The following is a 24,716-nucleotide window of genomic DNA, read 5'->3' on the forward strand; positions in this document are numbered from 1 at the left end:
TTCAAAGTTTTAAGATAATATCTTTGAATCATTTGGGGCTTTTTTGTCAAGGGTGAGAGATGAATATCCACTTTTATACTTTTCTTTATGTATATTCTCTTCCTTTTCTTTTTGAGAACTTCACATGTGAATGCTCCTTCTACACCACCCCCTCCTTCTCCTCTCCAACTCCACTATCACTTCCAAATTCATGGTCTTCTTTTCAATATTATTTCTCTCTCTCTCTCTCTCTCTCTCTCTCTCTCTCTCTCTCTCTCTCTCTCTCTCTCCCTGTGTGTGTGTGTGTGTGTGTGTGTGTGTGTGTGCATATGTCCTGTGTTGGTATGTATGAAAACATTTATAAACAACCTATCAATTTAATTTAGCATTATTCATATGTACATGTATCTTTTACTAACCATTTAGAGCTAGAAACATTAAGGAGTAGTTTATCTATGTAGGAAACAACTTATGCTTCTCTCCAAAGCCACTGACTACTTATAGTTCTTCATCCAGATATTGAATCACATGGAATTTCACCCATCTATGTCAACATGTCAACTGATGTTGTCACAGTGCTTATTTTTCTCAGAAAACCATATATTTGCTATTATAAGGTTGCATTTTCCATGCCATGTCTAGATGACATCACCTAGTAGTAGATGTCATAGCTTTGGAATTTTCTGATTTTTTCTGCTCCTTTAAGGTATACTTTCTCCAGCATTTTTTGTGGAGAAAGTTATCTTTTTAAAGAGTGTTTTGGGTACCTTTGTAATGATCAGGTAACTGTAGTTTTGTGAATTTTAAAATAAGTCATCCAGTCTATTAAATTAATCTACATATCTGGGTTTTGTTGGTACTAGGTTGTTTTGTCTTACAATGACTATATATCATAACTTGGATGGGTACTGTAATATAGCCTGCTTTTTTCTTTCTACTTAGAATTACTTTGACTTTTCAAGTTGGTATAAATTTTAGTTTTATTTCATCTAGATCTTTAAAGAATAAAATTAGAATTGTGATAGAGATTAAATTAACAATGTCTATCAAATTTGGTAATGTAATTTTAAAGTTACTTTATTTAATGTTCTGTCATTTTCATTATAATATCTTTTACCCGCATGGGTAGTATCACTAGTTTTTGTTGATATTGTATATGAGGGTTTTATCCTGATTTTTTTTCCTTAACAAGCTTATTGTTGCTCTATGTAATGGCTACTTTTATTTATATATTGATTTTATCATTCTACTTGGTGGTGTTTATCATGTCCATAAAATTTCTATTGAAGTCTTTTAGTTTTATTAGGTATAAGATCATATCAACTTGCAAAACACAATAATTTCACTCCTTAATTTTATATTTCCATTTATTGAGCATATGGATAGCAGTAGTTGAACTTAGGGAGTTATCAAAAAGGAAGATATAAAATTGGGAGAGAGACAGGTTATGGGAATATAGTGTGATAAAGGAGAAATATGGTTAAACATGATCATATTTCGTTGAAAAAATATATGAAATTCTCAAGAACAAGGAAAATAATTTCCTTTAAATTTTTGAGATTATGATATTATTATAACATTTAGCCTTTCCATTTTTCCTTAAAATTCATGGCCTCTCCTTTCATTTTTATATGCATCTATATTCATACATATTATATTCCTGACTATAATCTTATCAGTTTGTAAATGTTTCTTGTGTGTATGTTTTCAGGGCTTACCATTTGGCACTGGACAACTAATTAGTATGCTCTTCTCTAGGGAATACCACATCTTCCATTTCTAGCTTTGCTTGGATGCTTATGGTTCCTTGTGTAGGTCTAAGTAATTATTTCCTTCCTATCTACTTTGGCATGCCAACTAGTCTAGTATTTGTTCAAGTCTTATTTGAGAAGTAATGTTAGTGAGGAATAGTGGGTATAGCTACTGGCATTACTACAGAAAAAAATTACACAACAAGTACCCTCTTCTTCTGGCTTTAGAGGTTTTCCTCCTCTTCTGAAATGTTCTTAACGCCTTAGGTATTTCGTCTGTTTTGCAGATAGTCACTGTGACTGGGTTTCATAATTCTGCTTTTTGATTGGTTATAGTTTTCTGTAGTGATAACTATCTGTTACAAAAAGAATTTCTTTTGATGGGGGTGAAAATTTTACTTACCTATGAGCATACAGAGAAAATATATTTTAATCTCTTTATTCAACTACAGAAAATTCAAAAACACTCCATTCTGAAACAACATAATGGGGAAAAAACTCAATTTTCAGAGGAAGGAGGTGCAGATGTCGTCTATGAAGAAATCAGTTCTGTTCAGAGATGTAGATTCTTCAAACCTGAAAATGAGATAACACTATCTGATTTCTACCTCTTTCATGATATGGAAGCAAATATAGTCAAGGGCAAGTCAAGAGGATAGCTCTTGTCTGAGTTTACCAGTATAGAAAATAATCCCAGTGTCCTATTTTACACTAGTTGTTGCATAAACTTTAAAACCTTAATTACAGATGTTTATCAGCTGTAGGAGTTCTTTGGTAGAGTTTTTGTGGTCGCCTATGTACACTATCATATCATCTGCAAATAACGAAAGTTTCACTTCTTCCTTTCGAATTCAAGTCCCCTTGATCCCCTTATGTTGTCTTATTACTATTGCTAGAATTTCAAGCACTATATTGAAGAGGTATGGAGAGAGTGAACAGCCTTGTCGTGTTCCTAATTTTAGTGGAATAGCTTTGAGTTTCTCTCCATTTAATTTGATGTTAGCTGTCGGCTTGCTGTAAATAGCTTTTATTATATATAGGTATGAACCTTGTATTCCTAATCTCTCCAACACCTTTATCATAAAGGGGTGTTGAATTTTGACAAATGCTTTTTCAGCATCTAATGAAATAATGATATGGTTTTTTTCTTTCAGTTTATCCATTGCTGGTGGGAATGCAAACTTGTGCAATTATTTTGGAAATCAGTGCGGCGGTTTCTCAGGAAGTTCGGGATCAACCTACCCCAGAATCCAGCAATTCCATTCTTGGAAATATACCCAAGAGATGCCCAATCATACTACAAAAGCATTTGTTCAACTATGTTCATAGCAGCATTATTTGTAATAGCCAGAACCTGGAAACAACCTAGATGCCCTTCAATGGAAGAATGGATAAAGAAAGTGTGGGATATATACACATTAGTGTACTACTCAGTGGTAAAAAAACAATGACATCTTGAGTTTTGCATGCAAATGGATGGAAATAGAAAACACTATTCTGAGTGAGGTAACCCAGACCCAAAAAGATGAATATGGTATGTACTCACTCATAAGTGGATTCTAGCCATAAATAAATGTCAGTGAGCCTATAATTCGTGGTCCTAGAGAAGCTAAATAAGAAGGTGAACCCAAAGAAAAACATATAGCTATCCTCATGGATATTGGAAGTAGACTAGATTGCCGGGCAAAAATTGTGATCTTGGGGGTGGAGGAGGGGTGGGGGGTAAGGGGACATGGGGAGAGAAAAGTGAGGAGGCGAGGATGAGGAGGTTCTGGGGGAATGGGATGGTTGGGATGGAGAAAGGGTGAATATGGGAGCAGGGAAGAAGATATCTTAAGGGAGCCAACCCATCTTAGGGTTGGCAAGAGACTTGACTCTAGAGGGGTTCCCAGGTGTCCATGGAGATGTCCACAGCTAGTTCCTTGGGCAGCTGAGGAGCCCACTCAGGAGGCCTCTCCTGATGTGGCCCTACCCTATAGCCACACTGATGAATATCTTGCATATCACCATAGAACCTCATCTGGAGATAGATGGACATAGAGACAGAGACCCACATTGAGCCCTGGCCTGAATTCCCATGGCCCAAATGAGGAGCAGAAGGAGGCAGAACATGAGCAAAGAAGTCAGGACCGCGAAGGGTGTCCCCATCCACTGAGACGGTGGGGCTGATCTAATGGGAGCTCACCAAGGCCAGGGGGAATGGAACTGAAAAGACATGAGATCAAACTGGACTCTCTGAACATGGCAGACAATGAGGGCTGACTGAGAAGCCAAGGACAATGGCACTGGGTTTTGAGCCTACTGCATTTACTAGCTTTGTGGGAGCCTAGTCTGTTTTGTTGAGCACCTTCCTGGACCTGGATGGAGCGGGGAGGACCTTGGACTTCCCACAGGTCAGAGAACCCTGACTGCTCTTTGGACTGGAGAGGGAGGAGGAGCGGAGTGGGGGGGAGAGGGAGGGAAATGGGAGGTAGGGAGGAGGCGAAAATTTTTTAATAATAATAATAATAAGCCTTAATTACACACTGTAACTCCTACCTGATCATCTAGAAATACAGAATGGTAGGATACATATTGTGCTCATAAAGATTATAATTGATTGTGAAATGCACACAGAGAAATGAGCCACTGTTTCCAAAGTTGAAATGCAATCATTGACATGACAAAAATTGAATGGGGACTAAGAGAATGTTTTAGAGAACGATGCAAAGGAATTTAAAGTTTAGGATGAATAGGGTCGGGAATAGTACAGACTTTCAAAGGAAGTGTAAACAGCTCTTTTTGTGAATCCACACTACTTACCTCAGACTAAAGCATAAAAAATAGTTATGATCCACAGTAGTCTTCTAAACTATGATTCCTGAGAGCCTGGAGAAGGCTGACTTCTGGTCACAAATGGGAGCACAAATATTAAATGACTAAAATTCAAGCTCTAGCTATAGAACACTGGTGTGCTATACCTTTCAATATTGCTTTACAGATAGGGTCATAGTGAAATCAATGGAGTGACCATCCCTCTGACTAAGTTGATTTTCCATACTCATTAGGGAGAATCCTATTGTGGCCACCTGGTTAGTAAATAGTGGAATGTGGAGATACTAGAAGAAATGTCTGACATTTTCCTCCAAACCAGTAGGCCTAAAAATACTTCAGGTTAGAAAGAAAAACACCAATTTTACAATTAGATTTACCAATATTGCAAGAAAATTTCTTATTATTCAAACTAAAAATAATACCATCACACTCCATCATCTGGCTATGAGGTCCAAAGTATGTGTCCCTGTGTTATACATGGCACAGGTGGGTCATGATAAAGTAAGGTTCTAAGACACAGTGCCAGGAAAATATAAATTTGGTGTTCACCTTGTGTCAAGGGAAAAAATGACAAGAGGAGAAAGATGTTTACCTTGTTTCCTAAGGACCATTGGCTTTTTGGCAGTACCTGTTCGCATGCCACCTGTGACCAGTTTGATACTTCACATGAGTTTCCATATCTTTCTGAAGCCTTGAGACTTTATGCCAATTTTAGAGAGTTTCTTGCATAAACAAAAATAAATCCATCTGAGTCAATGTACCGTCCTTATTAATTAGAATAATGCTTTCTTCGTACTTCACCATAAAAGAGTTTTTTAAAAGAAATGAGGCTCCATGCAAGGGAAATGTAGAGCATGTCTCTTGTGTGAAACGTCTTGAAAATCCATGACGTATTTTAGAAATAAAATAGTATTCTACTCAGGCATGATTCCCACAAACAGTTTTCTAACATTTAGAGTATAAAGGTAAGAGCTCAAATTACTAATTCCATTGCGCAGCTAGCTAGTCATGGCAGGAGTGGGTACAGAGATATTTAACAGGCCTCTCAAGGGTGTTTGCTGCAGTGCATGCTGGTATCCATTTCTTACAACATCCTGCATGCCCAGTACATCAAAACCAATCACAATTCTGAATTCAGATTTTTTCCACTCTTTTAAGCACCTCTTGAATGTTTTATCTTAAATTTAGAGAATTCAGTCATGAAATTTGCTTGTTCTTGTCCCTCCACAATACCAATATCAGACTAATTAGAAAGTAAATAGATCCTACAACAGGGTTCCTCAAGTTGTATAAAGTAGATACAATCTCACACACCATTTTTCAATGTACTTTTTTCTGGCAGGTTATTTCTTAATAGATTTCAAGACTGGAACTGTGTTTTTTCTTCTTCTTCTTTTTTTTTAGAACTCATGGTTCTTCTAGATGAAAATTTATTTTGAACAGATGTCAGACTGACTATTGTTGAAGGTCTTTCTCATATCTCATTTGAAGAATGGATTTCTGTTTCAAACTGCCTACTTCTAGATGACAGGGAAGTATTAATTTTTATGCAGACTGCTAATACAAGCATGAAGATGCTGAAACTGGATCCATAAAAGCATAAACACTGAGAGTCAAAGGTCATGACACAGAGGAAAGGAGAAAGTGGTATTGTTCTATCTTTGGGACACACTGAGGAAGCTCCTACTCTCACTTTGTCCCCCATGTTTCAAATCACTTGCTAAGTATGGGCCTTGCTACAGAGGATAGGCAGATGAAAGCCACCAGTTTTGAGCAAGTCCATTCATCCATTTTTCATGAATTCATTCTCTAATTCTTATTACAAAAGCCCTTGAATATGACCTTTCAATATGATAGATTATTCTAGAGATAAGAATCTTCAGCTCATAGTTATCAGATACAGAAACAATGTAATTATTCTCAGAGGGTTCTAGACCTCTGAATATCCACTTAACTACCAATACCAGCTCTTCCTGAAATTAGGTTTATTTGATGTCTGGCTATGTCTAAGGACCATGATTGTGCTCTACCATCTAATGTCTTTCTATAAGACTAAGTAGATAATCTATAGCTCTACTGTTTTTGCATCCTGGCTTCCTTTCAAGAATCAGCTGTTCTCCACACCAAGAAGAAAAGTTTCCTTATCACATGTTCCTCACCTACCCACAGAATGGACAAATAAAGCAGAGATAATGCATGACCTAGGAAGGGAAACCCACAGGTGTGCGTGGGTAGGAGCAGTGGGGCACCTCCCCTCTGTGCCTCCTTCTCCCTCCTGCAGAGTATAAATGCAGGCTCTCCCCAAGCACTCACTACCTTCTGCCAAGATGAGTGCACTCCTCTTCCTGGCCCTTGTGGGAGCTGCTGGTGAGTTCCATGCCTTAACCCAGGTCCTACTCTTCCTTCTCCTAGAGGCCATGAACCTCACTGATACAGATGCTGTTTTCTTTTATCTGTATTCTAATGCCCCCTGTCTTCCTACAGCAGCTCTGCATCTGTATTTTCTGATTTCTCTGTAAGCTTCATCTTTCTTATGCCCCGTACTGTTGTTTATTATGTGGTACGAAAACCTAGAAATGAAAGGCATTTGGAGGTTCCATGAAATGAGCTATATGAGCAGTTTGGGGATAGCTCAGCCACGAATAATTTTACAGATAAATACTCTAAATTTGAAAATTGAAAACCTCATTATACTGGGGACTTTTTTGTCTGGCGGAGTCACTTTGTAATAGAATAGACATTTCTGTATATATATATATATATATATGTGTGTGTGTGTGTGTGTGTGTGTTGTAATATGTGTAAAACTTTGGAATTTAATATATTTTATAATTTCTATTATATATTGGTATTTTGATGCTGAAATTTTATTAAAACTTATAAACATGCAACCAAGGTTAAAAATCAATGATGTTGGTCAATACCATTCTATCCCTGTATCCTACATAAGACCTTAATACATAGGCTGAGCTATAAAAACCTTTTGGCATATTGTCGTTTACATAACCAGGATAATTTCCAAGATAGTTTCAAATATTTTAATTCCCTTAAATTCTGTTAGACAAAAGAGTGTCAATGAATTATGAAAATGAGATCAAATCAAGTAGTGGATCAGACAGCAATGCCTGTGCCCCATTCTTGCATTCGGAGGGCATACCTTTCCCTGTCCCTTGTAGCCCATCAGAACACTGTTACTTACAGAGAATCTTTATATTGTATTATGAGCAGCACTCTGTTTTCTATGGCATCTCAGAAGATACCATAGGCCTATTGTTGTCTGTTTGCCTTTAGTTACTGTAATAAATAAGGATTCCTTATTAGCTTAAGGTTGACACAGAACTGAGGACTGCAATTTCCAGTATCTTGATAAATTGTCTGCTGTCTTCTTTTCTACTCAAGTTGCTTTCCCTGTCGACGACGATGATAAGATCGTTGGAGGATATACCTGCCAGGCGAATTCTGTCCCCTACCAGGTGTCTCTGAACTCTGGCTACCACTTTTGTGGAGGTTCCCTCATCAATAGCCAATGGGTGGTGTCTGCAGCTCATTGCTACAAGAGGTAAGTGATGGGCTCTGTCTTTCCAGAACATATGTGACATTTTCAAGGGAATGGGATTAGGTCAGGCATCAATTGAGGTGTTTAAGAATCAACACAAGCTCACAAAAAGACTTTCACATCATTACACTGGGAGATAAGTACATAGCAGCAGGGAGACAAACAGAATTTTCTAGAGTATCTGTAAGCCTTTTTGGAATTTAAAGACTATTTAATATATTCATTATCATATGAGACAAGGACAGAAGTTCCTTGGGAGAACATAAAAAATATTACTTTAGCTATAAAATTTAGATGTCAAAATCAACCACATTTCTGTGATACTTCTACAATTTTTGTCTTTAAATGTTTTCATATGTAGTCTTTATGATTTCATAATTTCTATAAATCATGTTGCTCAGCAACATGTAGTATTGACAGAGCTTTTTGTCATGCCTGGTCCTGCAGCTGTTCAGTCTCAAAGAAACATAAAGATATCTACATCAATTATAAATTGTTTGGGCTAGTAGCTCAGGCTTTCTAATTAACTAAATTGTATACTTATTTTAACCCATAAATCTTGTCTGTGTTAGCCACGTGACTTGGTACCTTTTATCAGTGAGGCATTCTCTTCTTGCTTCCTCTGTGTCTGGGTAACAGCCGCTGACTGAGACGTTCCTCTTCCCAGAATTCTCCTGTTCTAGTCACCCCATCTATACTTCCTGCCTGGCTACTGGCCAATCAACATTTTATTACACCAGTACAAGTGACAAACCTTTACAGAGTACAAGACTATTATCCCTCAGCAATACAGTATTGGTTTTTAAGTCCCAGGATTGTAAAAGGGTAATTGGAGGTTTGTAAAAATATGGGACAATATCTGCATTTTATTAATGGGAGAGAATGAAGCCATGATTGGGGGTGATAGACTTGGGAAATGGTGTCACCTGTAGAAATAGAAAAGTAATATCAGGAATTCTAATGTCATACTTGTCCCCTTGGCCTCCTTACACCAAGGGCATGCTGAGAAGACACAGTGAAGCTAAGGCCATGAAGTCAAACTGCCTATTTCAATTCATTTGATTATATAGAGAAAAACAGGAGTCAATTTCATTACAAGAGGTTTTCTCATCTGATCATGAATCTGGATCATCGAGAATCTAATTCACAAAGTAGAGAAATAAATCCAGATTGCTAAAATTCAAAACAATTTTAGTGGTGCCATGGTTGCATGGTTCAAGTTATTCTTTTTGTTTGTTTGTTTGTTTGTTTGTTTTTATTGAGATAGGGCTTCTCTGTGTAGCTCTGACTGTCCTAGACCTCACTTTGTAGCCCAGGCTGGCTTTGGCCTCAGAGATCTTCCTGCCTCTGCCCCTGAGTGAGGGACTATACGCATGTGTGTATCCGCTGCCAAGCATTAGACCATTTTATTGGATGGTGTGCATCTGTTGGGGAAGAGTAGGTTGGTGAGCAGTCACCATCTGCTTATATTACTTATCCTAGAATAGAGAGGAATTTGGGTTTCAAGCTGGTACTTCCACATCACACATCGGCTACTTTTGTAGCGTTAAACCAGGCCTCATCCCATCTTTAGATATATCCAGCTAAAACAATTACATGACCCCGAGTATCTGAGGTAATGGATAGGAATTTTCTGCCATGTCTTTTCTTTCCAACAGCCGCATCCAAGTGAGACTGGGAGAACACAACATCAATGTCGCGGAAGGCACTGAGCAGTATGTCACTGCCTCCAAGATCATCAAGCATCCCAGCTTCAGTTCATCAACCCTGAACAATGACATCATGCTGATCAAGCTTGCTTCCCCTGTGACCCTTAATGCCAAAGTGGCCACTGTAGCTCTGCCCACCTCCTGTGCAGCTGCTGGCACTCAGTGCCTCATCTCTGGCTGGGGCAACACCTTGAGCTCTGGTGGTGAGTACTTCATCCACATCTTTTGAGAACGAAGCCAGATTCTACACATAAATGATTGGCTTCTAGGCCATAAAAACACTGAAGTACCCAGTAAACACAAGGTTCTAAAATGATCACAAGAGGTATTGACCTACAGAATGATCTTGTTCCAGAACGTAAACAGGAGAATGGCAGAATGTACTATCATCAGATCCAAAAAGACATCAATAATGACTATTCTTAATATCTTGAAGAAAACCACAGAAATCCTCTATACTAGTCTATCCCAGGGTGACTCTAGTGCCTCTTCAGTGGCAGCTTCAGGGGTCACATACTGGACAATACTGAAATATTGATCCCTAGCCTGGTCTCTATCACATTCTTTCTTCTCCTTTCTTCAAAGTGAACAACCCAGACCTGCTCCAGTGCCTGAAGGCCCCAATTCTGACTCAGTCTGCCTGTCAATCTGCCTACCCTGGAGAGATAACCAGTAACATGATTTGTGTTGGCTACCTGGAGGGAGGCAAAGATTCCTGCCAGGTAATTGACTTTCTTCTCATATAAATATCTTGTTTTCTCAGAAGTGGGAGTGGATTGGCCTAGTGTGTGGGTCAGGAAGTTTCCTCTCGTGGTTCCATGAAAAAAGGAACAGATCTATTTCAGATGTCATTTCACCAGATTAACAAGAATAGGGGCTTGAATAAAAAATGCAGACCCAGGGAGGCTAGAATTGTATCTTCAGGTCAGAGTGAATGTGGTCTTTTTTTTTTCACATGCCCCTTTGTTAAACACTTTATTCCTCTATCCTAGGGTGACTCTGGTGGCCCTGTGGTCTGCAATGGACAGCTCCAGGGCATTGTCTCCTGGGGCTATGGCTGTGCCCAGAAGAATCTCCCTGGTGTGTACACCAAGGTCTGCAACTATGTTAACTGGATTCAGAATACCATTGCTGCCAACTAAGAATCCTTCATCCTCCTGAAATCACTATTTCAATAAACTGAACTCCTAACTTTCTGTGTCTTGGGTTGATCTCTTTATACTCTTTTCTATAAAAAATTCACATCAATTTGAAGTTATCTTTATCTATCCTTGAGATATGAAAAGCATTCTACACCTCCAAACATGTTTTGTGGAATAGTAGGTCAACTGCAGTTGAAAAAAAAACTAACATTAAACGGTAGAAGAAGCAGTGGCTTTGGTTTTTTTCTAGAAAATCATCTATCAGAATGTAGTTGATAAAAAGTGATCATTTTCTTTTACATTTTTGTGTGATTTTTAAATGAACACTTTCATGAACTCATTCTTAGGTAGGTATAAATACGTATTTTAAACAGCAGTGTTTCTATTTGATTGCAGTGGTACTTGAAAGTGTTAATGTACTTATATGTCATCATAGATGCTAAGATTCTTACACACATTGATTATTGTAGAAACATTTTTTTCCTCAGAGAAAATACATGTAGGTCTTGTTCATGTGTCCACGGGAATAGCTTATCCATGATAAGAAAACATGTATGTATCATTCTGAAAGCTACATAGACATTCCCACACTTGGGTTGCTCTCCCAATAGAGTTATTGCTAGGGTGACAAATCTAGACAACAAATGCACAGAGGGCATTGTCGTACAGCACCCTTCTCCAAGCAGATGATGAATCTGGGATTGCCTCTTCTTCCTTGTGCTCACTGCCCTGCTTTGCATTTGCTCCTGTAGCAACTCTGCTAAACACGAGGACTTCGTACAGCATGGACATTGTCTGCCTAGGTGCTGTGAATCATCAGGCAAAGAATCTCATCTCAGGCAAAACAAACCCAAATCATCACTCTGAGTTGTCTCTCTGTGAGTTACTGGTTGACATTTTCTCTCTTCTTCCATTTCCAGCCTCCTTTGAACAACCATTTTTTTTTCAAAAGTGTTTTTAATTTTTTTTGAAAGTAATTTTATTAAATTATAAAAGTTTCCATTTCCGCCCCTCTTCCCAACACCCTCCCACTCCCCCCACTCCCTCTCCTCCTCCCTCTTCGTCCCTTAGGGCAGTCAGGGTTTCCTGCCCTGTGGGAAGTTCAAGTTCCTCCCCCCTCCCTCCAGGTCCAGGAAGGTGAGTATCCAAAGAGACTGGATCCCCAAAATCCAGTATATGCAGAGGAAACAAGTCCCAGTGTCATAGTCAATGGCTTTTCAGAAAGACTTCGGGCCAGCCACATTCAGAGAATCCGGCCAAATTTCGAGAATCTGATTAGATCACGTCCTCGTTCAGTCCCAGTCCAACTGGCCTTGGTAAACTCTCATTAGATCCGTCCCCTTGAATCAGTGGGTGATAGCATCCCTCGCAGTCCTGATTTCCTTTTTCATGTTCTTCCTCCTTCTGCTCCTCACTGGACCTTGGGGGGCTCAGTCCGGTGCTCCAATGTGGGTCTCCATCTGTATCGCCGTCCTTCGCCAGATGAAGGATCTATGGTGATAAGCAAAATATTCATCAGTATGGTTATGGGCCAAGGCCGGTTCAGGCACCCTCTCCTCGGTCCAGAGAACAATCTGGGGATCTCTCCTTGGACCTGGTATCCAATATATAATCAAGTCTCCTGTAAACCCTAAAATGACTCTCTTAGTTGAAATATATTCTTCCCTGATCCCATATTCATCCTTCCTCCCTCCCCCCCATCCCAGGCCACCTAGCTTTCCCCATTCCTCCCCTACTCCCTTCTCTCTAACCTTCTCCCCTTCCAACAACCCTCCCACCCACCCCCCATGCACCCGAGGTTAGCTGGGACTCTTGTCTATTTCCTACCTCCTAGCGGATAGCTAAATAATCTTCATCAGGTTCATCTTCTTATTTAGCTTCTCTAGGATCACGAATAATAGGCTCAAAGACCTTTAATTATGGTTAGAATCCACTTATGAGTGAATACATACCGTGTTCCTCTCTTTGGGTCTGGCTTAACTCACTCAGTAAAGCGTTTTCTATTTCCATCCATTTGCATGCAAAATTCAAGATGTCATTGTTTTTTACCACTGAGTAAAACTCTAATGTGTATATGTTCCACACCTTTTTTAACCATTCTTCTATTGAGGGGCACCTAGGCTGTTTCCAGGTTCTGGCTATTACAAATAGTGCTGCTATGAATATAGTAGAACAAATGCTTTTGTAGTATGTTAGGGAATCTCTAGGGTATATTCACAAGAGTGGAATTGCTGGGTCCTGAGGGAGGTTGACTCCCAGTTTCCTGAGAAACCGCCACACTGATTTCCACAGTGGCTGCACAAGTTTGCATTCCCACCAACAATGGATGAGTGTTCCCCTCACCCCACATCCTCTCCAGCATAGGCTATCGTTGGTTTTTTTGACTTTAGCTATTCTGACATGTGTAAGATGGTATCTCAAAGTGGTTTTGATTTGCATTTCCCTGATCGCTAAGGAGGTTGAGCATGACCTTATGTGTCTTCTGGCCATTCGAAGTTCATCTGTTGTGAATTCTCTGTTCAGTTCAGTACCCCATTTTTTAATTGGGTTAATTAGAGTTTTAGTGTCTAGTTTCTTGAGTTCTTTGTATATTTTGGAGATCAGACCTTTGTCTGATGAGGGGTTGGTGAAGATCTTCTCCCAGTCAGAAGGCAACCTTTTTGTCTTACTGACAGTGTCCTTCAAAAGTGTTTTTAATTTGAAAACTTCTATCACTTCATTCTCCCTTTCCTCCTCTAACCTCTCCCAAAAACCCTCCCCTCAGACCTCTCCCATGGCCCTCTACTTCTTTGATTATATTTATTAAAAAGGTTTGTATGCCTTTGTGTGTGTGAATGTGTACATGTGTTTATGTGTGTTTGTGTGTTTTATATGCACAAATAGATTTTTAAATGATAGTTTCTCATTAAGGTGAGATGATCCTAGGCTTCATGACTGTTTAGGACTATTGGAGCTTCTGACATCTGCAGTCTTGCTAACAACTTCTGGTACCATGAAACCTAGTCCCATAAAGGAAACTCAGTTCTGTTCAGCTCAAAAGCCTCTGGGTCCTGTGTCTGAAATGCATGGTGTATTCAAGAAAAGGAACTTACCTATCGTCTCTGGGCACAAATAAATGCAATAGCAATAGCCTTTAGATTTCAGGAGCCTCTTGGACATCCCAAATGAATAACTCAAAAGAGGGCTTTCCTAATCTAGGATATTGGGTCTGTTTAGAGGTTTTGCTTCTCGAGGATTCTTAGCCCAGATAAGAAAATATATATGTTCACACACACACACACACACACACACACACACACACACACACACACACACAGACACGAGCTTATATGTATTTTAGAGTTTCTTTTTAAAAGTTTGTTGTTACAATTCTTTACTGTATTTACTGCTTTTATTTTAATCCCTGACCTCTTTCTTCTGTGTTTATTTTCCTTGCCACTCTCTCACCTGTCATTGTCCTTTTTACCCAATAAGATCTTTGATATTCTGCCTTTCCTTTGTCATTGTTCTCCCAGGCCTCTACTCTGACCATGACCTCTTTTTACTTTTATAGTTTTTAACTTTTCCTTTTTCCTCCAGGATATATATTCTCATCTCAATATTTGGAGCTAGGAGCCTCCAATAAGAAAGAATATGTGTAATTTTGAGTCTGGGTCACATCACTCAATATGATCTTTTATTGTGCTCCATTCATCTACCTGCAAAGTCCATGATTTCTGTTTTCTTTACAGGGAAATAGTATTCCATAGTGTATATGTACCACACTTTCATATCTACTCATCTTGTTGAAGGATATTTAGGTTGTTTACAATTTCTGTCTCTAATATCAAACCTGGCAGTAAACAATGGCTCCCTAATTGGACTATAAAACCTACTTAAAAGGTGGGAATGTATGACTGGTACTGAAAAAGACAAAATACCCAGGGCTAGCTCCGTCACAAATCCTTAAGGAAAAGCTACAACCATTACTTTACTAAACCAGTAAAATCCCTAATTACATTCTAAATATTTGTCTTTGTGCCTACAGATATACATAGTCCTTCCTCTCTATTGAGAAAATATCTCAGTTTATTTTATTTTTTATTGATTTTTATTGAGCTCTACATTTTTCTTTGCTACTCTTCCAGCCTCTCCCCTCCTCCTCAACATCCCCCAAGGTTCCCATGTTCCCAGTTTCATCTGGAAATCTTGTCTTGTTCTACTTCCCATGTAGATTAGATCTATGCATGTCTCTCTTAGGGTCCTCATCGTTATCTAAATTATCTGGGATTTTGATTTGTGGGCTGATTTGCTTTGCTTTGCAACAAATGGAGAACTCTAGAGAAAACCATGACCAATAAAAATTTGTAGTTGTAGAGCTCAGTCCCAATAAATACATCAACAAAATAATTCCTGTACCTAAGCCTCTGTGAAAGAGGAGGTGGGAAGCTTTTCAGAGACATATATTCTTCAAGTCTTCCAGATACCTTCAGAATAAAGCATTTAAAATGTTTTAAGAATCTAGGACTTTCTATGTCAGTGAGACACATGTGCTCCTGGCAGCATCAATCTACTTCAAGAGGAAGATGGGCATTGGAGATGCTCCTTATGGAGTTGGTTACTCATTTGGGTAAGAAACTGCTCTTTTCTGGACTACTTGACTAGACATGCAGGACCCACAAAAATGACTGCTGAACTTGTCTAAAGGTGAGATGGTCCTTTGGGGTTCCTGCTTCATAAAAGACTCTACTAGACATTCTTCAGGTTACAAAAGAAAATACTATTCATACCATCAATATAAGTGGAACTGTTTTTGAAATTTCCTGCTTTGTGAAGAAATATGCTGGATACTATGGGTCTGTAGGCTGAAGATGGATGCCCCAATGGTACAGAAGAAGTTTGGGTAACTACCCAGGCAGCAATATATCTCCATCAATTCTAGAGCTTTGGAAGTTGCTTACAATATACTTCCTGTTTTCTTAGGTAATATCATATACTTCTTCAGTCTTTGATGGAGTTGAAGAATTTATAGTTATAGTTTTTCTTAATTATGATAAAAGATAAAGTAGATATAAATATTGAAACTGTAATTATTGCTTAATACCTGTTTTAATGCAATTTTATTATGTTAAAGTTAAAACCTTCCTTTTATTTAAACAGAAAAGGGGAGGTGATGTGAGATTCCTCTCTGTATGCTCTAAATATTATTGGTTAATAAAAGAATTGCTTTGGGCTTATAGCAAAGCTATAAGGGAACACAGCTAGGTGGGGAAAACTAAATGGAATGCTGGGAGAAACAAGATGAAGTCAGAAAAACACCACGTAGCCCTGCTGGAGACAGATGCTGGAATTCTAGCCGGTAAGCCACAGCCACGTGGCAATACACAGATTAATAGAAATAAATAGGTTAAGTTAATATGCGAGAGTTAGCCAATAAGAAGCTAGAGCTAATGATCCAAGCAGTGATTTAATTAATACAATTTCTATGTGATTACTTTGGGTGTAAGGTAGTCGGGTGGCTGGGAATCAACAAGCAGCTCCCTCCTCCAACAACATTTGGAGTAAAGGATTGGGTGAAGGTGTGGTAAATGGCAAGAAAGTGTCCTAAAGCATATGTGGGGCCCACGATAGCCTGGCCACACATGGGGACCCAGCTGCACAGCTGTCATATTTGGCAGCACTGGGTTCCAGGAAAAGCCATAAACTGCTACCATCCAGGGACAGAGCATCCATAAGAAATTCCTAACATTCCAAATACTGTAGGTAGGATCACCGGTCAGTGCACACTGATAGCTCTTCACCAAGACACCTCTAGACAAATGTCAGCCAAGGAGGGGTCTTAGACCTCAGAAACCACTACCTTAAATACTATAAAAAATCCAACCCCACCTAAGTTTTAGCCTCTCTGACAACTCCAATACATGGGAACACGAGGAGACTGAGTTTGCAAACTTGTGTAAGAATAAAAGCAAAGACTCTTTGCTTTTATACACAGGACTCAGTCTCTGAGTTGGTTTTGGGGGGGCACTCTTTGATCTGGGCATTACAACATACACTCATTAATTGCCAGGGGAGTGCAAACTTGGACAGATACTATGGAAATCAGCACTGTACTTCCTCTGGCAGGTGGGAATTGATCTTCATTAAGCACTAGCTACACCTTTCTTGAATAGATACTAAATGCATGGTTCATCCTACTACAGATTCATTTGTTCAACCATGTTCATTGCTGTTCTATTTCTAATAGGGAAAATTAGAAATAGCAGTTGTGAAAAATCTTTACCAGCTTTTCATGGGTTTGTAGAAGAAGAAAACAAGCATTTCTTCCTTTAAGATGCACTCTTTTGCCTATTTTATGGTGTGTGTGTGAGAGAGAGAGAGTGAATGTGTGTGTGTGTGTGTGTGTGTGTGTGTGTGTGTGGTGTTGAAACATCCTATTGTATGTCAGTGTTTGTTCAAAGACTGTGAACATCAGATGTTGTCAGAGCCTCCTTTTCTCCCCATCTTTCCTGTTCTCCTAAAACTTCACTGCTTGCCCATATAGTTGTCTCGTGTAAAGATGCCCCAATTTGTGAGCACTTCACTCAGGAAACCATCACTTTCAACTTGTAGCAATGAGCTACAGACAGCACCGTATGGTCGTTGGTGAAGGAGCCTCCACAGAAGTGGTCACCAGATTCAGAGACACCTGGTAGGACATAGAATTCTCCAGGCAGGTGTAGCCTCCAATGATCTTGTCATTGTCATCACAAGAAAAAGCAACTTGAATGGAAAATGATAAAAAGCCAGTTAGTCAGGGTGTTGGAAGGTGTAGTCATTAGCTCTATGGCATCATAAACCTTAGGATTTCTTACCTAGCACAATGAGTATAGGAAAGAGTGGATAGCTATCTCCAATAGGTAACATAGATTGTAGGGCTTCCAGATTTTGGACTTTGTGGGAAAGATACGTAATTCCCACAGGGCTCAGATCTCTTTTGAGTATCAGGATTGGGACAGCAAGAACTACCTAAGAACATACTTAGTGGGATCCTTTTGCCATGGCCTGCTTTATTTGTACGTCCATTGCATGTTTGTGCCACCCGAATATTGGCTTTTCAGAGCATCAGCAATAAAAGCAACTAGAGAGGAGATAGAAAGAAGAACCAAATTCAGCAGGCTGTTGGAAGGTGGATTTCTCAGTACCATATCACCTTCCATTGTTTTAATATTACTTTCTAAGTGGAACAACTAAGAGAAATCATGGAAAACACTATCCTTAGTAGTTAGAAATAAGATTCAATATCTTCTCAGGTAAATGACTGCAGGACAATTAATTATATCCTAGTGGGCTCAGTACTCTTTAGAGTTCCAGGAAAAGAGTAGAATAAATTATCCAAGAACACACTTCATAGGATCTGATTACATGTCAGTTGTTTAGACAATTGCTTGATTCCCTCTAAAATTCATCAAAAACTCTGCTGTTTCAGTCCAAGAATGGTGGTGCTGAGAATTATGTCTTCTGGTCCATTTTTGCCCCCTCCATTTGACCTCCTTCTCAGGCTCAATAATCAAGACGCTTAATTCTACAAAGGAGGTTGTAGAGAGTTGTATTGAGTTAGACAGCTGTAAAGTCAAGCTTGATAGATTACAAAAATTGAAAACAATGTTTTGTTATGTTGAAGAAAGTATATAAACTTTAAATTTAATATAGTAGATACAGCAGAAAAAGAGGAATCCATACTTTAGAATTAATTAGAAAAGTACAATCAGACATGGTATCAGTCTTACCAACAGCTTGCATAAGAACCAGGATCAGGAGTGCATTCATGGTGGCAGAAATTAGTGAATGTTGAAGGTGAGCATGCCTTTATATGCCTGAGGAGAAGAAAATCTGCTTGTTGAGGTAGATAAATGATGTCATTGATTCTTACTGAGCAAACACACTTGTGTTTTCCCCTTGGTTTCTCTGTCAACTCTTTTTGGAGTTCTTGGCTGTGAGAGTCCTTCAAGTGTCAAAAAAAATTGTTCTCAGGGAAGAGGGGGGGGAAAACAGCTGATTCTTGAAAGAATGCTAGAATGGGGGGAACAATGGTAGTCAAGCTTTGTCTACACTGCTCTGCTTTACTGTACTAAATTCATGGGTATTGGAGAAGAAAGACTCTATGGGATGCTTGGAATTCCCTTGACGGGCAGCACAAGAAAACCCACAGAATCTATTATTCTCAGCTTATAGGGGTTCACAGAGACTAAACTGACAACCAGGGAGCGTGCATGGGTCTGCACTAGGCCCTCTGCATATATGTTACAGTTGTGGAGCTTGGTCCTCTTGTGGACCTCATTATCGTGGGAACAAGGTCTGTCTCAGTTTATTGTTAGTCTTTGGGACACTTATCTTCATACCGGGCTACTTCATCCAGCCTTCAAATTGGTATGCCATGATTTGTTTATATCTATGGGAAACCGGCTTTTCTCTCAATCAAAACTGAGGAGGATGAAGGATGGCAAAGGGGAGATTGGAAGTTGGGACTAGGTAAAGAAAAAAGAGGGTAAACAAGGCAGGGTAGTAAAATAGGTAGATAGATAAATAGATAGATAGATAGATAGATAGATAGATAGATAGATAGATAGATAGATAGATAGATAGGCAGACAGACAGATGATGGATAGATAGATGATAAATGGATAGATAGATAGACAGATGATAGATAGATAGATAGATAGATAGATAGATAGATAGATAGATAGATAGATAGATAGATAGATAGATAGATAGATGAAGAAAGGAGGTACAGAGTTCCTAGTAAGTATGGACTTTTAAAGAATATGCTTTCTAACCAGATTTACAGATTTTAGCGTGTTGGACAAGAATAATGATGGTTGGATAGGGTGTAGTTTATCGTCTATGGTAGTAGAGAAGTCCATGAATACAGTGGTCAAATTCTACAACAATTTCAAGATATTTGCCTCTCATGTTCATGGCATATTAAGTCTATCCATGAACTTTGAGAGTATCCAAACAATAACATTGGTCATATACCTTGATTATCTCAAGGATTATCAATATGGTTCTGGATATCTATATAAAAAATAACTACCCTTTGTTCTAGGTCAAACTGCCTATGTTATAAGTCTATACTCATTTTGAAGAATGGGATGTTTTTGGACCATGTTCCACATGATTTCTGAACAAGAATGAGGTACAGGCAGAAATGGGAGGATTGTAGATATTTCTATTACATACATAAAAATTGTGGTGTTCTGTTCAGTCAGTGATGACTCTTCTTGTATTGAATCCAGTTATTTTTTATCTTAAATCATCCCTAAAACTCAGTTTCTGTTTTACTACAGTGTAAATGAACCACTCTGTCAAGTTCTCAGGATAGTACCTGATTGTAAGTCAGTTTATGCGTATTTATAGAACCCAATTGGAGGGTCGTTGCCTTCAGTTGCTTTTCTTTCCACTCACCACAGATATAGGAACTATATTGGAGATGAGATGAGGATTGAGTTCTCTGAAGACTAGTAATGGTTCTGGAGTTATAATGTAACCCCGGATGTAGGAGAAGCATCGTTACAGTTGTGGCAATTGAACTAGAGGGAGCAAGCTGACTGGAAGTTGGAGGAACTGGAAATCAGAAGAAACTTTAGGAAATGCCAGTATGGGCTTCACAGCATATGTTGTCCTATTACTGGCATGGCTGGGTCAGCTTCACATCCCCAAACAGCCACTTGGACTTATCATCTTTGCATCCTGCTTCTCCTTTATTTCCTTCTGGGTCTTTCCAAACTGGGAGGGCTGTCATATTGCCATGTCTGTCAAAGTTTTCAGACTATTCATATACTTTAATTTTTTGCAATCATATTGGTTGTAGGTATTCAGAAAGGACTTATTTGGATGTCTTGGTTTTCACCCGAGAAATTATCTATAACTGGCATGCTGCTCCAAGGCCATAGGAAGATATGGAAATTGTTGGAGTATGTGAGACTGCCTGCAGGTGGCAGCAAAATGGGTTGCTGGCAATCAAATCAGAAGTACCAATAGAACAAACTGCATATTCATTTTCCTTCTGGCATTTTTCTACCTCAAAGAACCTGAACATAGAATGTATAGTCTCTCTAATAGTGCATTATTTTTTTTGCCAAACTGTGTAAAGGGACCCATTTAAGGACAGTCTGTGTATCTGGAATATGGAGTCCAGATTACTCCTGACATGTTTCTGTGGAATGGAGTTACTATGGGATGTCTGCTGGAAGAAAGGTGGAAGTTTCTAGACTCCACATGGTTGTTTTCATATACTTTTAAACTACTCTCCAATTTTATCAGATCACCTTCGTCACACTTCTTTATATCTTATATCTGTTACTGCTCTATAGTTCGACTTTGTAAGTTGAGGACATGTTCCTCTTTAATCTCTATTTTCTTCCATCATTTTTCATGTCATACTTTAATTTTATCCAATGAACTTTGCTTCCTGAATATGAAACCAAATATTTCTCTACTCTGTGGAGTGAAGAAATCCTTTGTGTCTTTCTCTCCAAAAAACCATGTTTAGTCAATATCTATTATGCCAAGACTGACCATAGGTATTCACCTCATTTCAGATATATTCTATCTAGCTGTCTTGTGGCACCTTATCTTGACTTTTTGCAAGTCAGTAATAGATAATTTCTCAGGACTTTTCGTGTCCTACATAATTCGGGGATTTTATTTATTCAAGCGTTTTTTTTTTTAAATCTAAATCCTAAATGAGAACTCTCTAGGTTTCAAGGGATCAAGAGTTGTTTGGGATTACTAGGTCATGTTTAACAAATTGCTGTCTTCATTCCAAAATTTGAAGGAAAGAAGCAATACAGCAAGACAAGGAACATGTAACAGGACCCTTAAATGCTACAAAGACACAAACAGGTAACTCAGATAATATATATATTATTTCATATATATATATATATATATATATATATATATATATATATATATATGAAACAGAGAATTGTCTCATCATTTTGGCAGCAGAAGAAACTAAACCTCAGAGGCTGTATCTCCAAGATCAGATATGTGCTGATGGCTAATAATGGATGTTAATTTGACTCATGTGTTGCTAACTAAAACCATATCCATGCAACTTTGAATGAGAAAGAGAAATTTTCTTTATTGACTAGCTGGAAAAGTCCACCATAGCACTGGGCCATACCTTCTAGTGACAGCTCCCTTAAAAGTATGTAGAAGAGGGTAGCTTTTGCTTTTCTCATGCTTACTCTCACACTCACTGGCAAGTATGCATAACCTATAATATGCTGAGTCATTGCTTCACAGGTATTAAAACCTAAGTCTGGAGAGTTGTGCTGGATAGTTTTTTGTCAGCTTGACACATGCTAAAGTCATTTCAGAGAGGGAACCTCAATTAAGAAAATTCTCAATAAGATCAAGTTGCAGGCAAGTTTTATAAGTCATTTTCTTAATTAGTGTTTGCAGGTGAGCCTGTAAGTCATGTTTGATGTGGAAGGACCCAGTCCATTGTGAGAACTGTCATCCCTGGGCTGTTGGTCCTTGGTTCTATATAAAATCAGGCTGAGCAAGCCGTGGGGAGCAAGCCAGTAAGCAGCAGTTCTCAATGGCCTCTTTATCAGTTCCTTCTCTAGGTTAATGACCTGTTTGAGTTCCTGTCCTGACTTCCTTCGAAGTACAAACCAAATAATGGAAGTATAAACCAAATAATTTCTTTCCTCTCCAACTTGCTTTTTGATCATGGTATTTCATTGCAACAATAGAAACTATAAATAAGCCAGGAGTCCAACATAGACTCAAAACCAGTATCTATCTAAGAGCTCTCTAGGATTAACTGTACACTGGAGGTGCTGAGACATCAATTTCTCATGGAATGAACCACTATGGAATTCTTAGCTTTTCTGACCTGAGACATCCATGATTGGATTACCTGGACCATGGTTGTATCCCCTTACAGTAAATTCCCTTTTAATGTGATTATATATGTCTGCCAGATCTGTTCCATTAGAGAACCTAATAACTAATATACTAAGATATCAAAAATCATTAATACGTAAGTCTGTAATGAATAGATGTCTTTGGTAATGAAATATTAGCAATTATACGTACAAAAAACCATGTGTTGTTTCCAATACTTAACTTTAAAATGTGTAATGTATATGTATGTGTGATTTAGATTATTAAAATATTTTACCCATATCTTGTACAGTATTTACTCTATTTTTGTCTTCCATCCTTGACCTTTCTTCTTCTTTAAAAGCCAGTCTACCAGTGATATCTCAAATATGATTTCTCTTTCTTTGATTATGCCATATCTAATACTTATGTGTGGTACTTTTGATTCATTGCTTTGTTCCAAAATCTCAAGATCACTTTTCTTCCCCATGTTGCTGTCATTCTTACCAATGCTTTCAATGAATTTCCTTATATCATGAATTAATAATGTAATCACATTACCCTTATTGAATATTTTTCAAGTAAATTTTCAAATATTGCCTGTCATTTTAACTAATTTAGTATCTTTGAACCTAGTATTTCCAGAGCTAACATTTTGGAAGGAGCTATGCTGTCTATTTATCTTTCAGATATTCTTATTTTATTATGTCACAACATATATAATTTTTAAGATGCTATTTCTTCCAGTTGTTTTGTGAGTATCCTCTTAATGAATAGTCATCTCCCCAGAAGTTTATCCCTGTCATTCGTCAGTTGACAAAACAGAACAGAACAGAAAACAAAACAAAACAAAAAAAGCACCACTATCATGGCTGTAATAATTTATTAATTACTTGTTTTATTCATTAATTTAAATTTTGTAGACAAAAGTAAACTAAGATAGAAGGAGTTTATTTTGGTGTACGGTTTACAAACAGTCCATCATGGCAGAAATTTCATGACAATGAAAGGTTGAGATAGATAGTCGTACAGAATCCACATATAGTTATAAGACAATAATGATATAATATTTTAACTTCTTAAATATTTTTATTCCTTCCTTACACTTCTTACTGAATGACGGCCATTTTCAAGATGAATCTTCCCAAATCAATTAACCACACAATTATAATCCTTCAAAGAATTGACACAGTACTTACTCTTGTTTTTTTTTTCTTAAAAAAAAACAGTTTTTCTCATTTTACATGCCAAATCTATTCTCTACTCCCTCCCCTCCTCCTTTTCCCTCCACCTTTCACCCTCCCTATCCACACTCAATCAACTCCTCAGAGAAGATAAGACTTCCCATGGGGAGTCAGCAAAATCTAGCACATTGCTTTGAGGCAGGACCAAGACCCTCCCCAGTATATCTTGGCTGAGCAAGATATCCCTCTGGAGAAGCCAGTACAAGCAGTAGGGATAAATCCTGGTCTCACTGACAGTGTCCCCATAGTCTCCCCAGCCACACAGCTGTTCCCCACATCCAGAGGGGATAGTTTTGACCTATGCTGGTTCTCTCCCTGTCAGGCCAGAGTTGGAAGACTCCCATTAGTTCAGGTAAGCTGTTTCAGTGGGTAAGCCCATCATGGTCTTGCTCTCTTTCCTAGTATTCTCACTCCACCTTCTCTTTGACTGGACTTTAGGAGCTCAACCCAATGCTCTGCTGTGATTTTCTGACTCTGCTTCCATCAGTTGTTGGATGTAGGTTCTATGATGATATTTAAGATAGTCAACAATCTGACAACAGGGCAAGGCCAGTTCAAGTACCCTCTCCACTATAGCTTACGGAATTAGCTGAGGTCTTTTTGGATTTCTAGAAATTTCTCTAGTGCTAGGTTTCTTGCTAGCCCCTTAATGGCTCCCT

At 38.5% G+C, this 24,716-nt stretch overlaps 1 protein-coding gene across 1 annotated transcript; it reads left to right on the top strand.

The window, feature by feature from the left end:
* The first annotated feature begins 6,753 nt into the window (after positions 1–6,753).
* Positions 6,754–11,000, top strand: LOC146889621 (trypsin-4-like). Its single transcript, XM_087901878.1, has 5 exons — positions 6,754–6,911; positions 7,944–8,103; positions 9,759–10,012; positions 10,395–10,531; positions 10,802–11,000. Exons 1-5 carry the CDS (start codon positions 6,833–6,835, stop codon positions 10,949–10,951), a joined length of 780 nt encoding a protein of 259 aa, XP_087758004.1. The 5' UTR covers positions 6,754–6,832; the 3' UTR covers positions 10,952–11,000.
* Positions 11,001–24,716: the final 13,716 nt, after the last annotated feature.

The sequence above is a fragment of the Myodes glareolus genome, chromosome 25 (assembly GCF_982192425.1).
Source record: "Myodes glareolus chromosome 25, mMyoGla1.1, whole genome shotgun sequence".
NCBI lineage: Eukaryota > Metazoa > Chordata > Mammalia > Rodentia > Cricetidae > Myodes > Myodes glareolus.

Coding starts and splice junctions, on each gene's coding strand:
- LOC146889621 (XM_087901878.1), top strand. CDS start 6,833: ATGCAGGCTCTCCCCAAGCACTCACTACCTTCTGCCAAGATGAGTGCA. Junction 6,912..7,943: donor GGCCCTTGTGGGAGCTGCTG/GTGAGTTCCATG, acceptor TTTCTACTCAAG/TTGCTTTCCCTGTCGACGAC. Junction 8,104..9,758: donor GCAGCTCATTGCTACAAGAG/GTAAGTGATGGG, acceptor TCTTTCCAACAG/CCGCATCCAAGTGAGACTGG.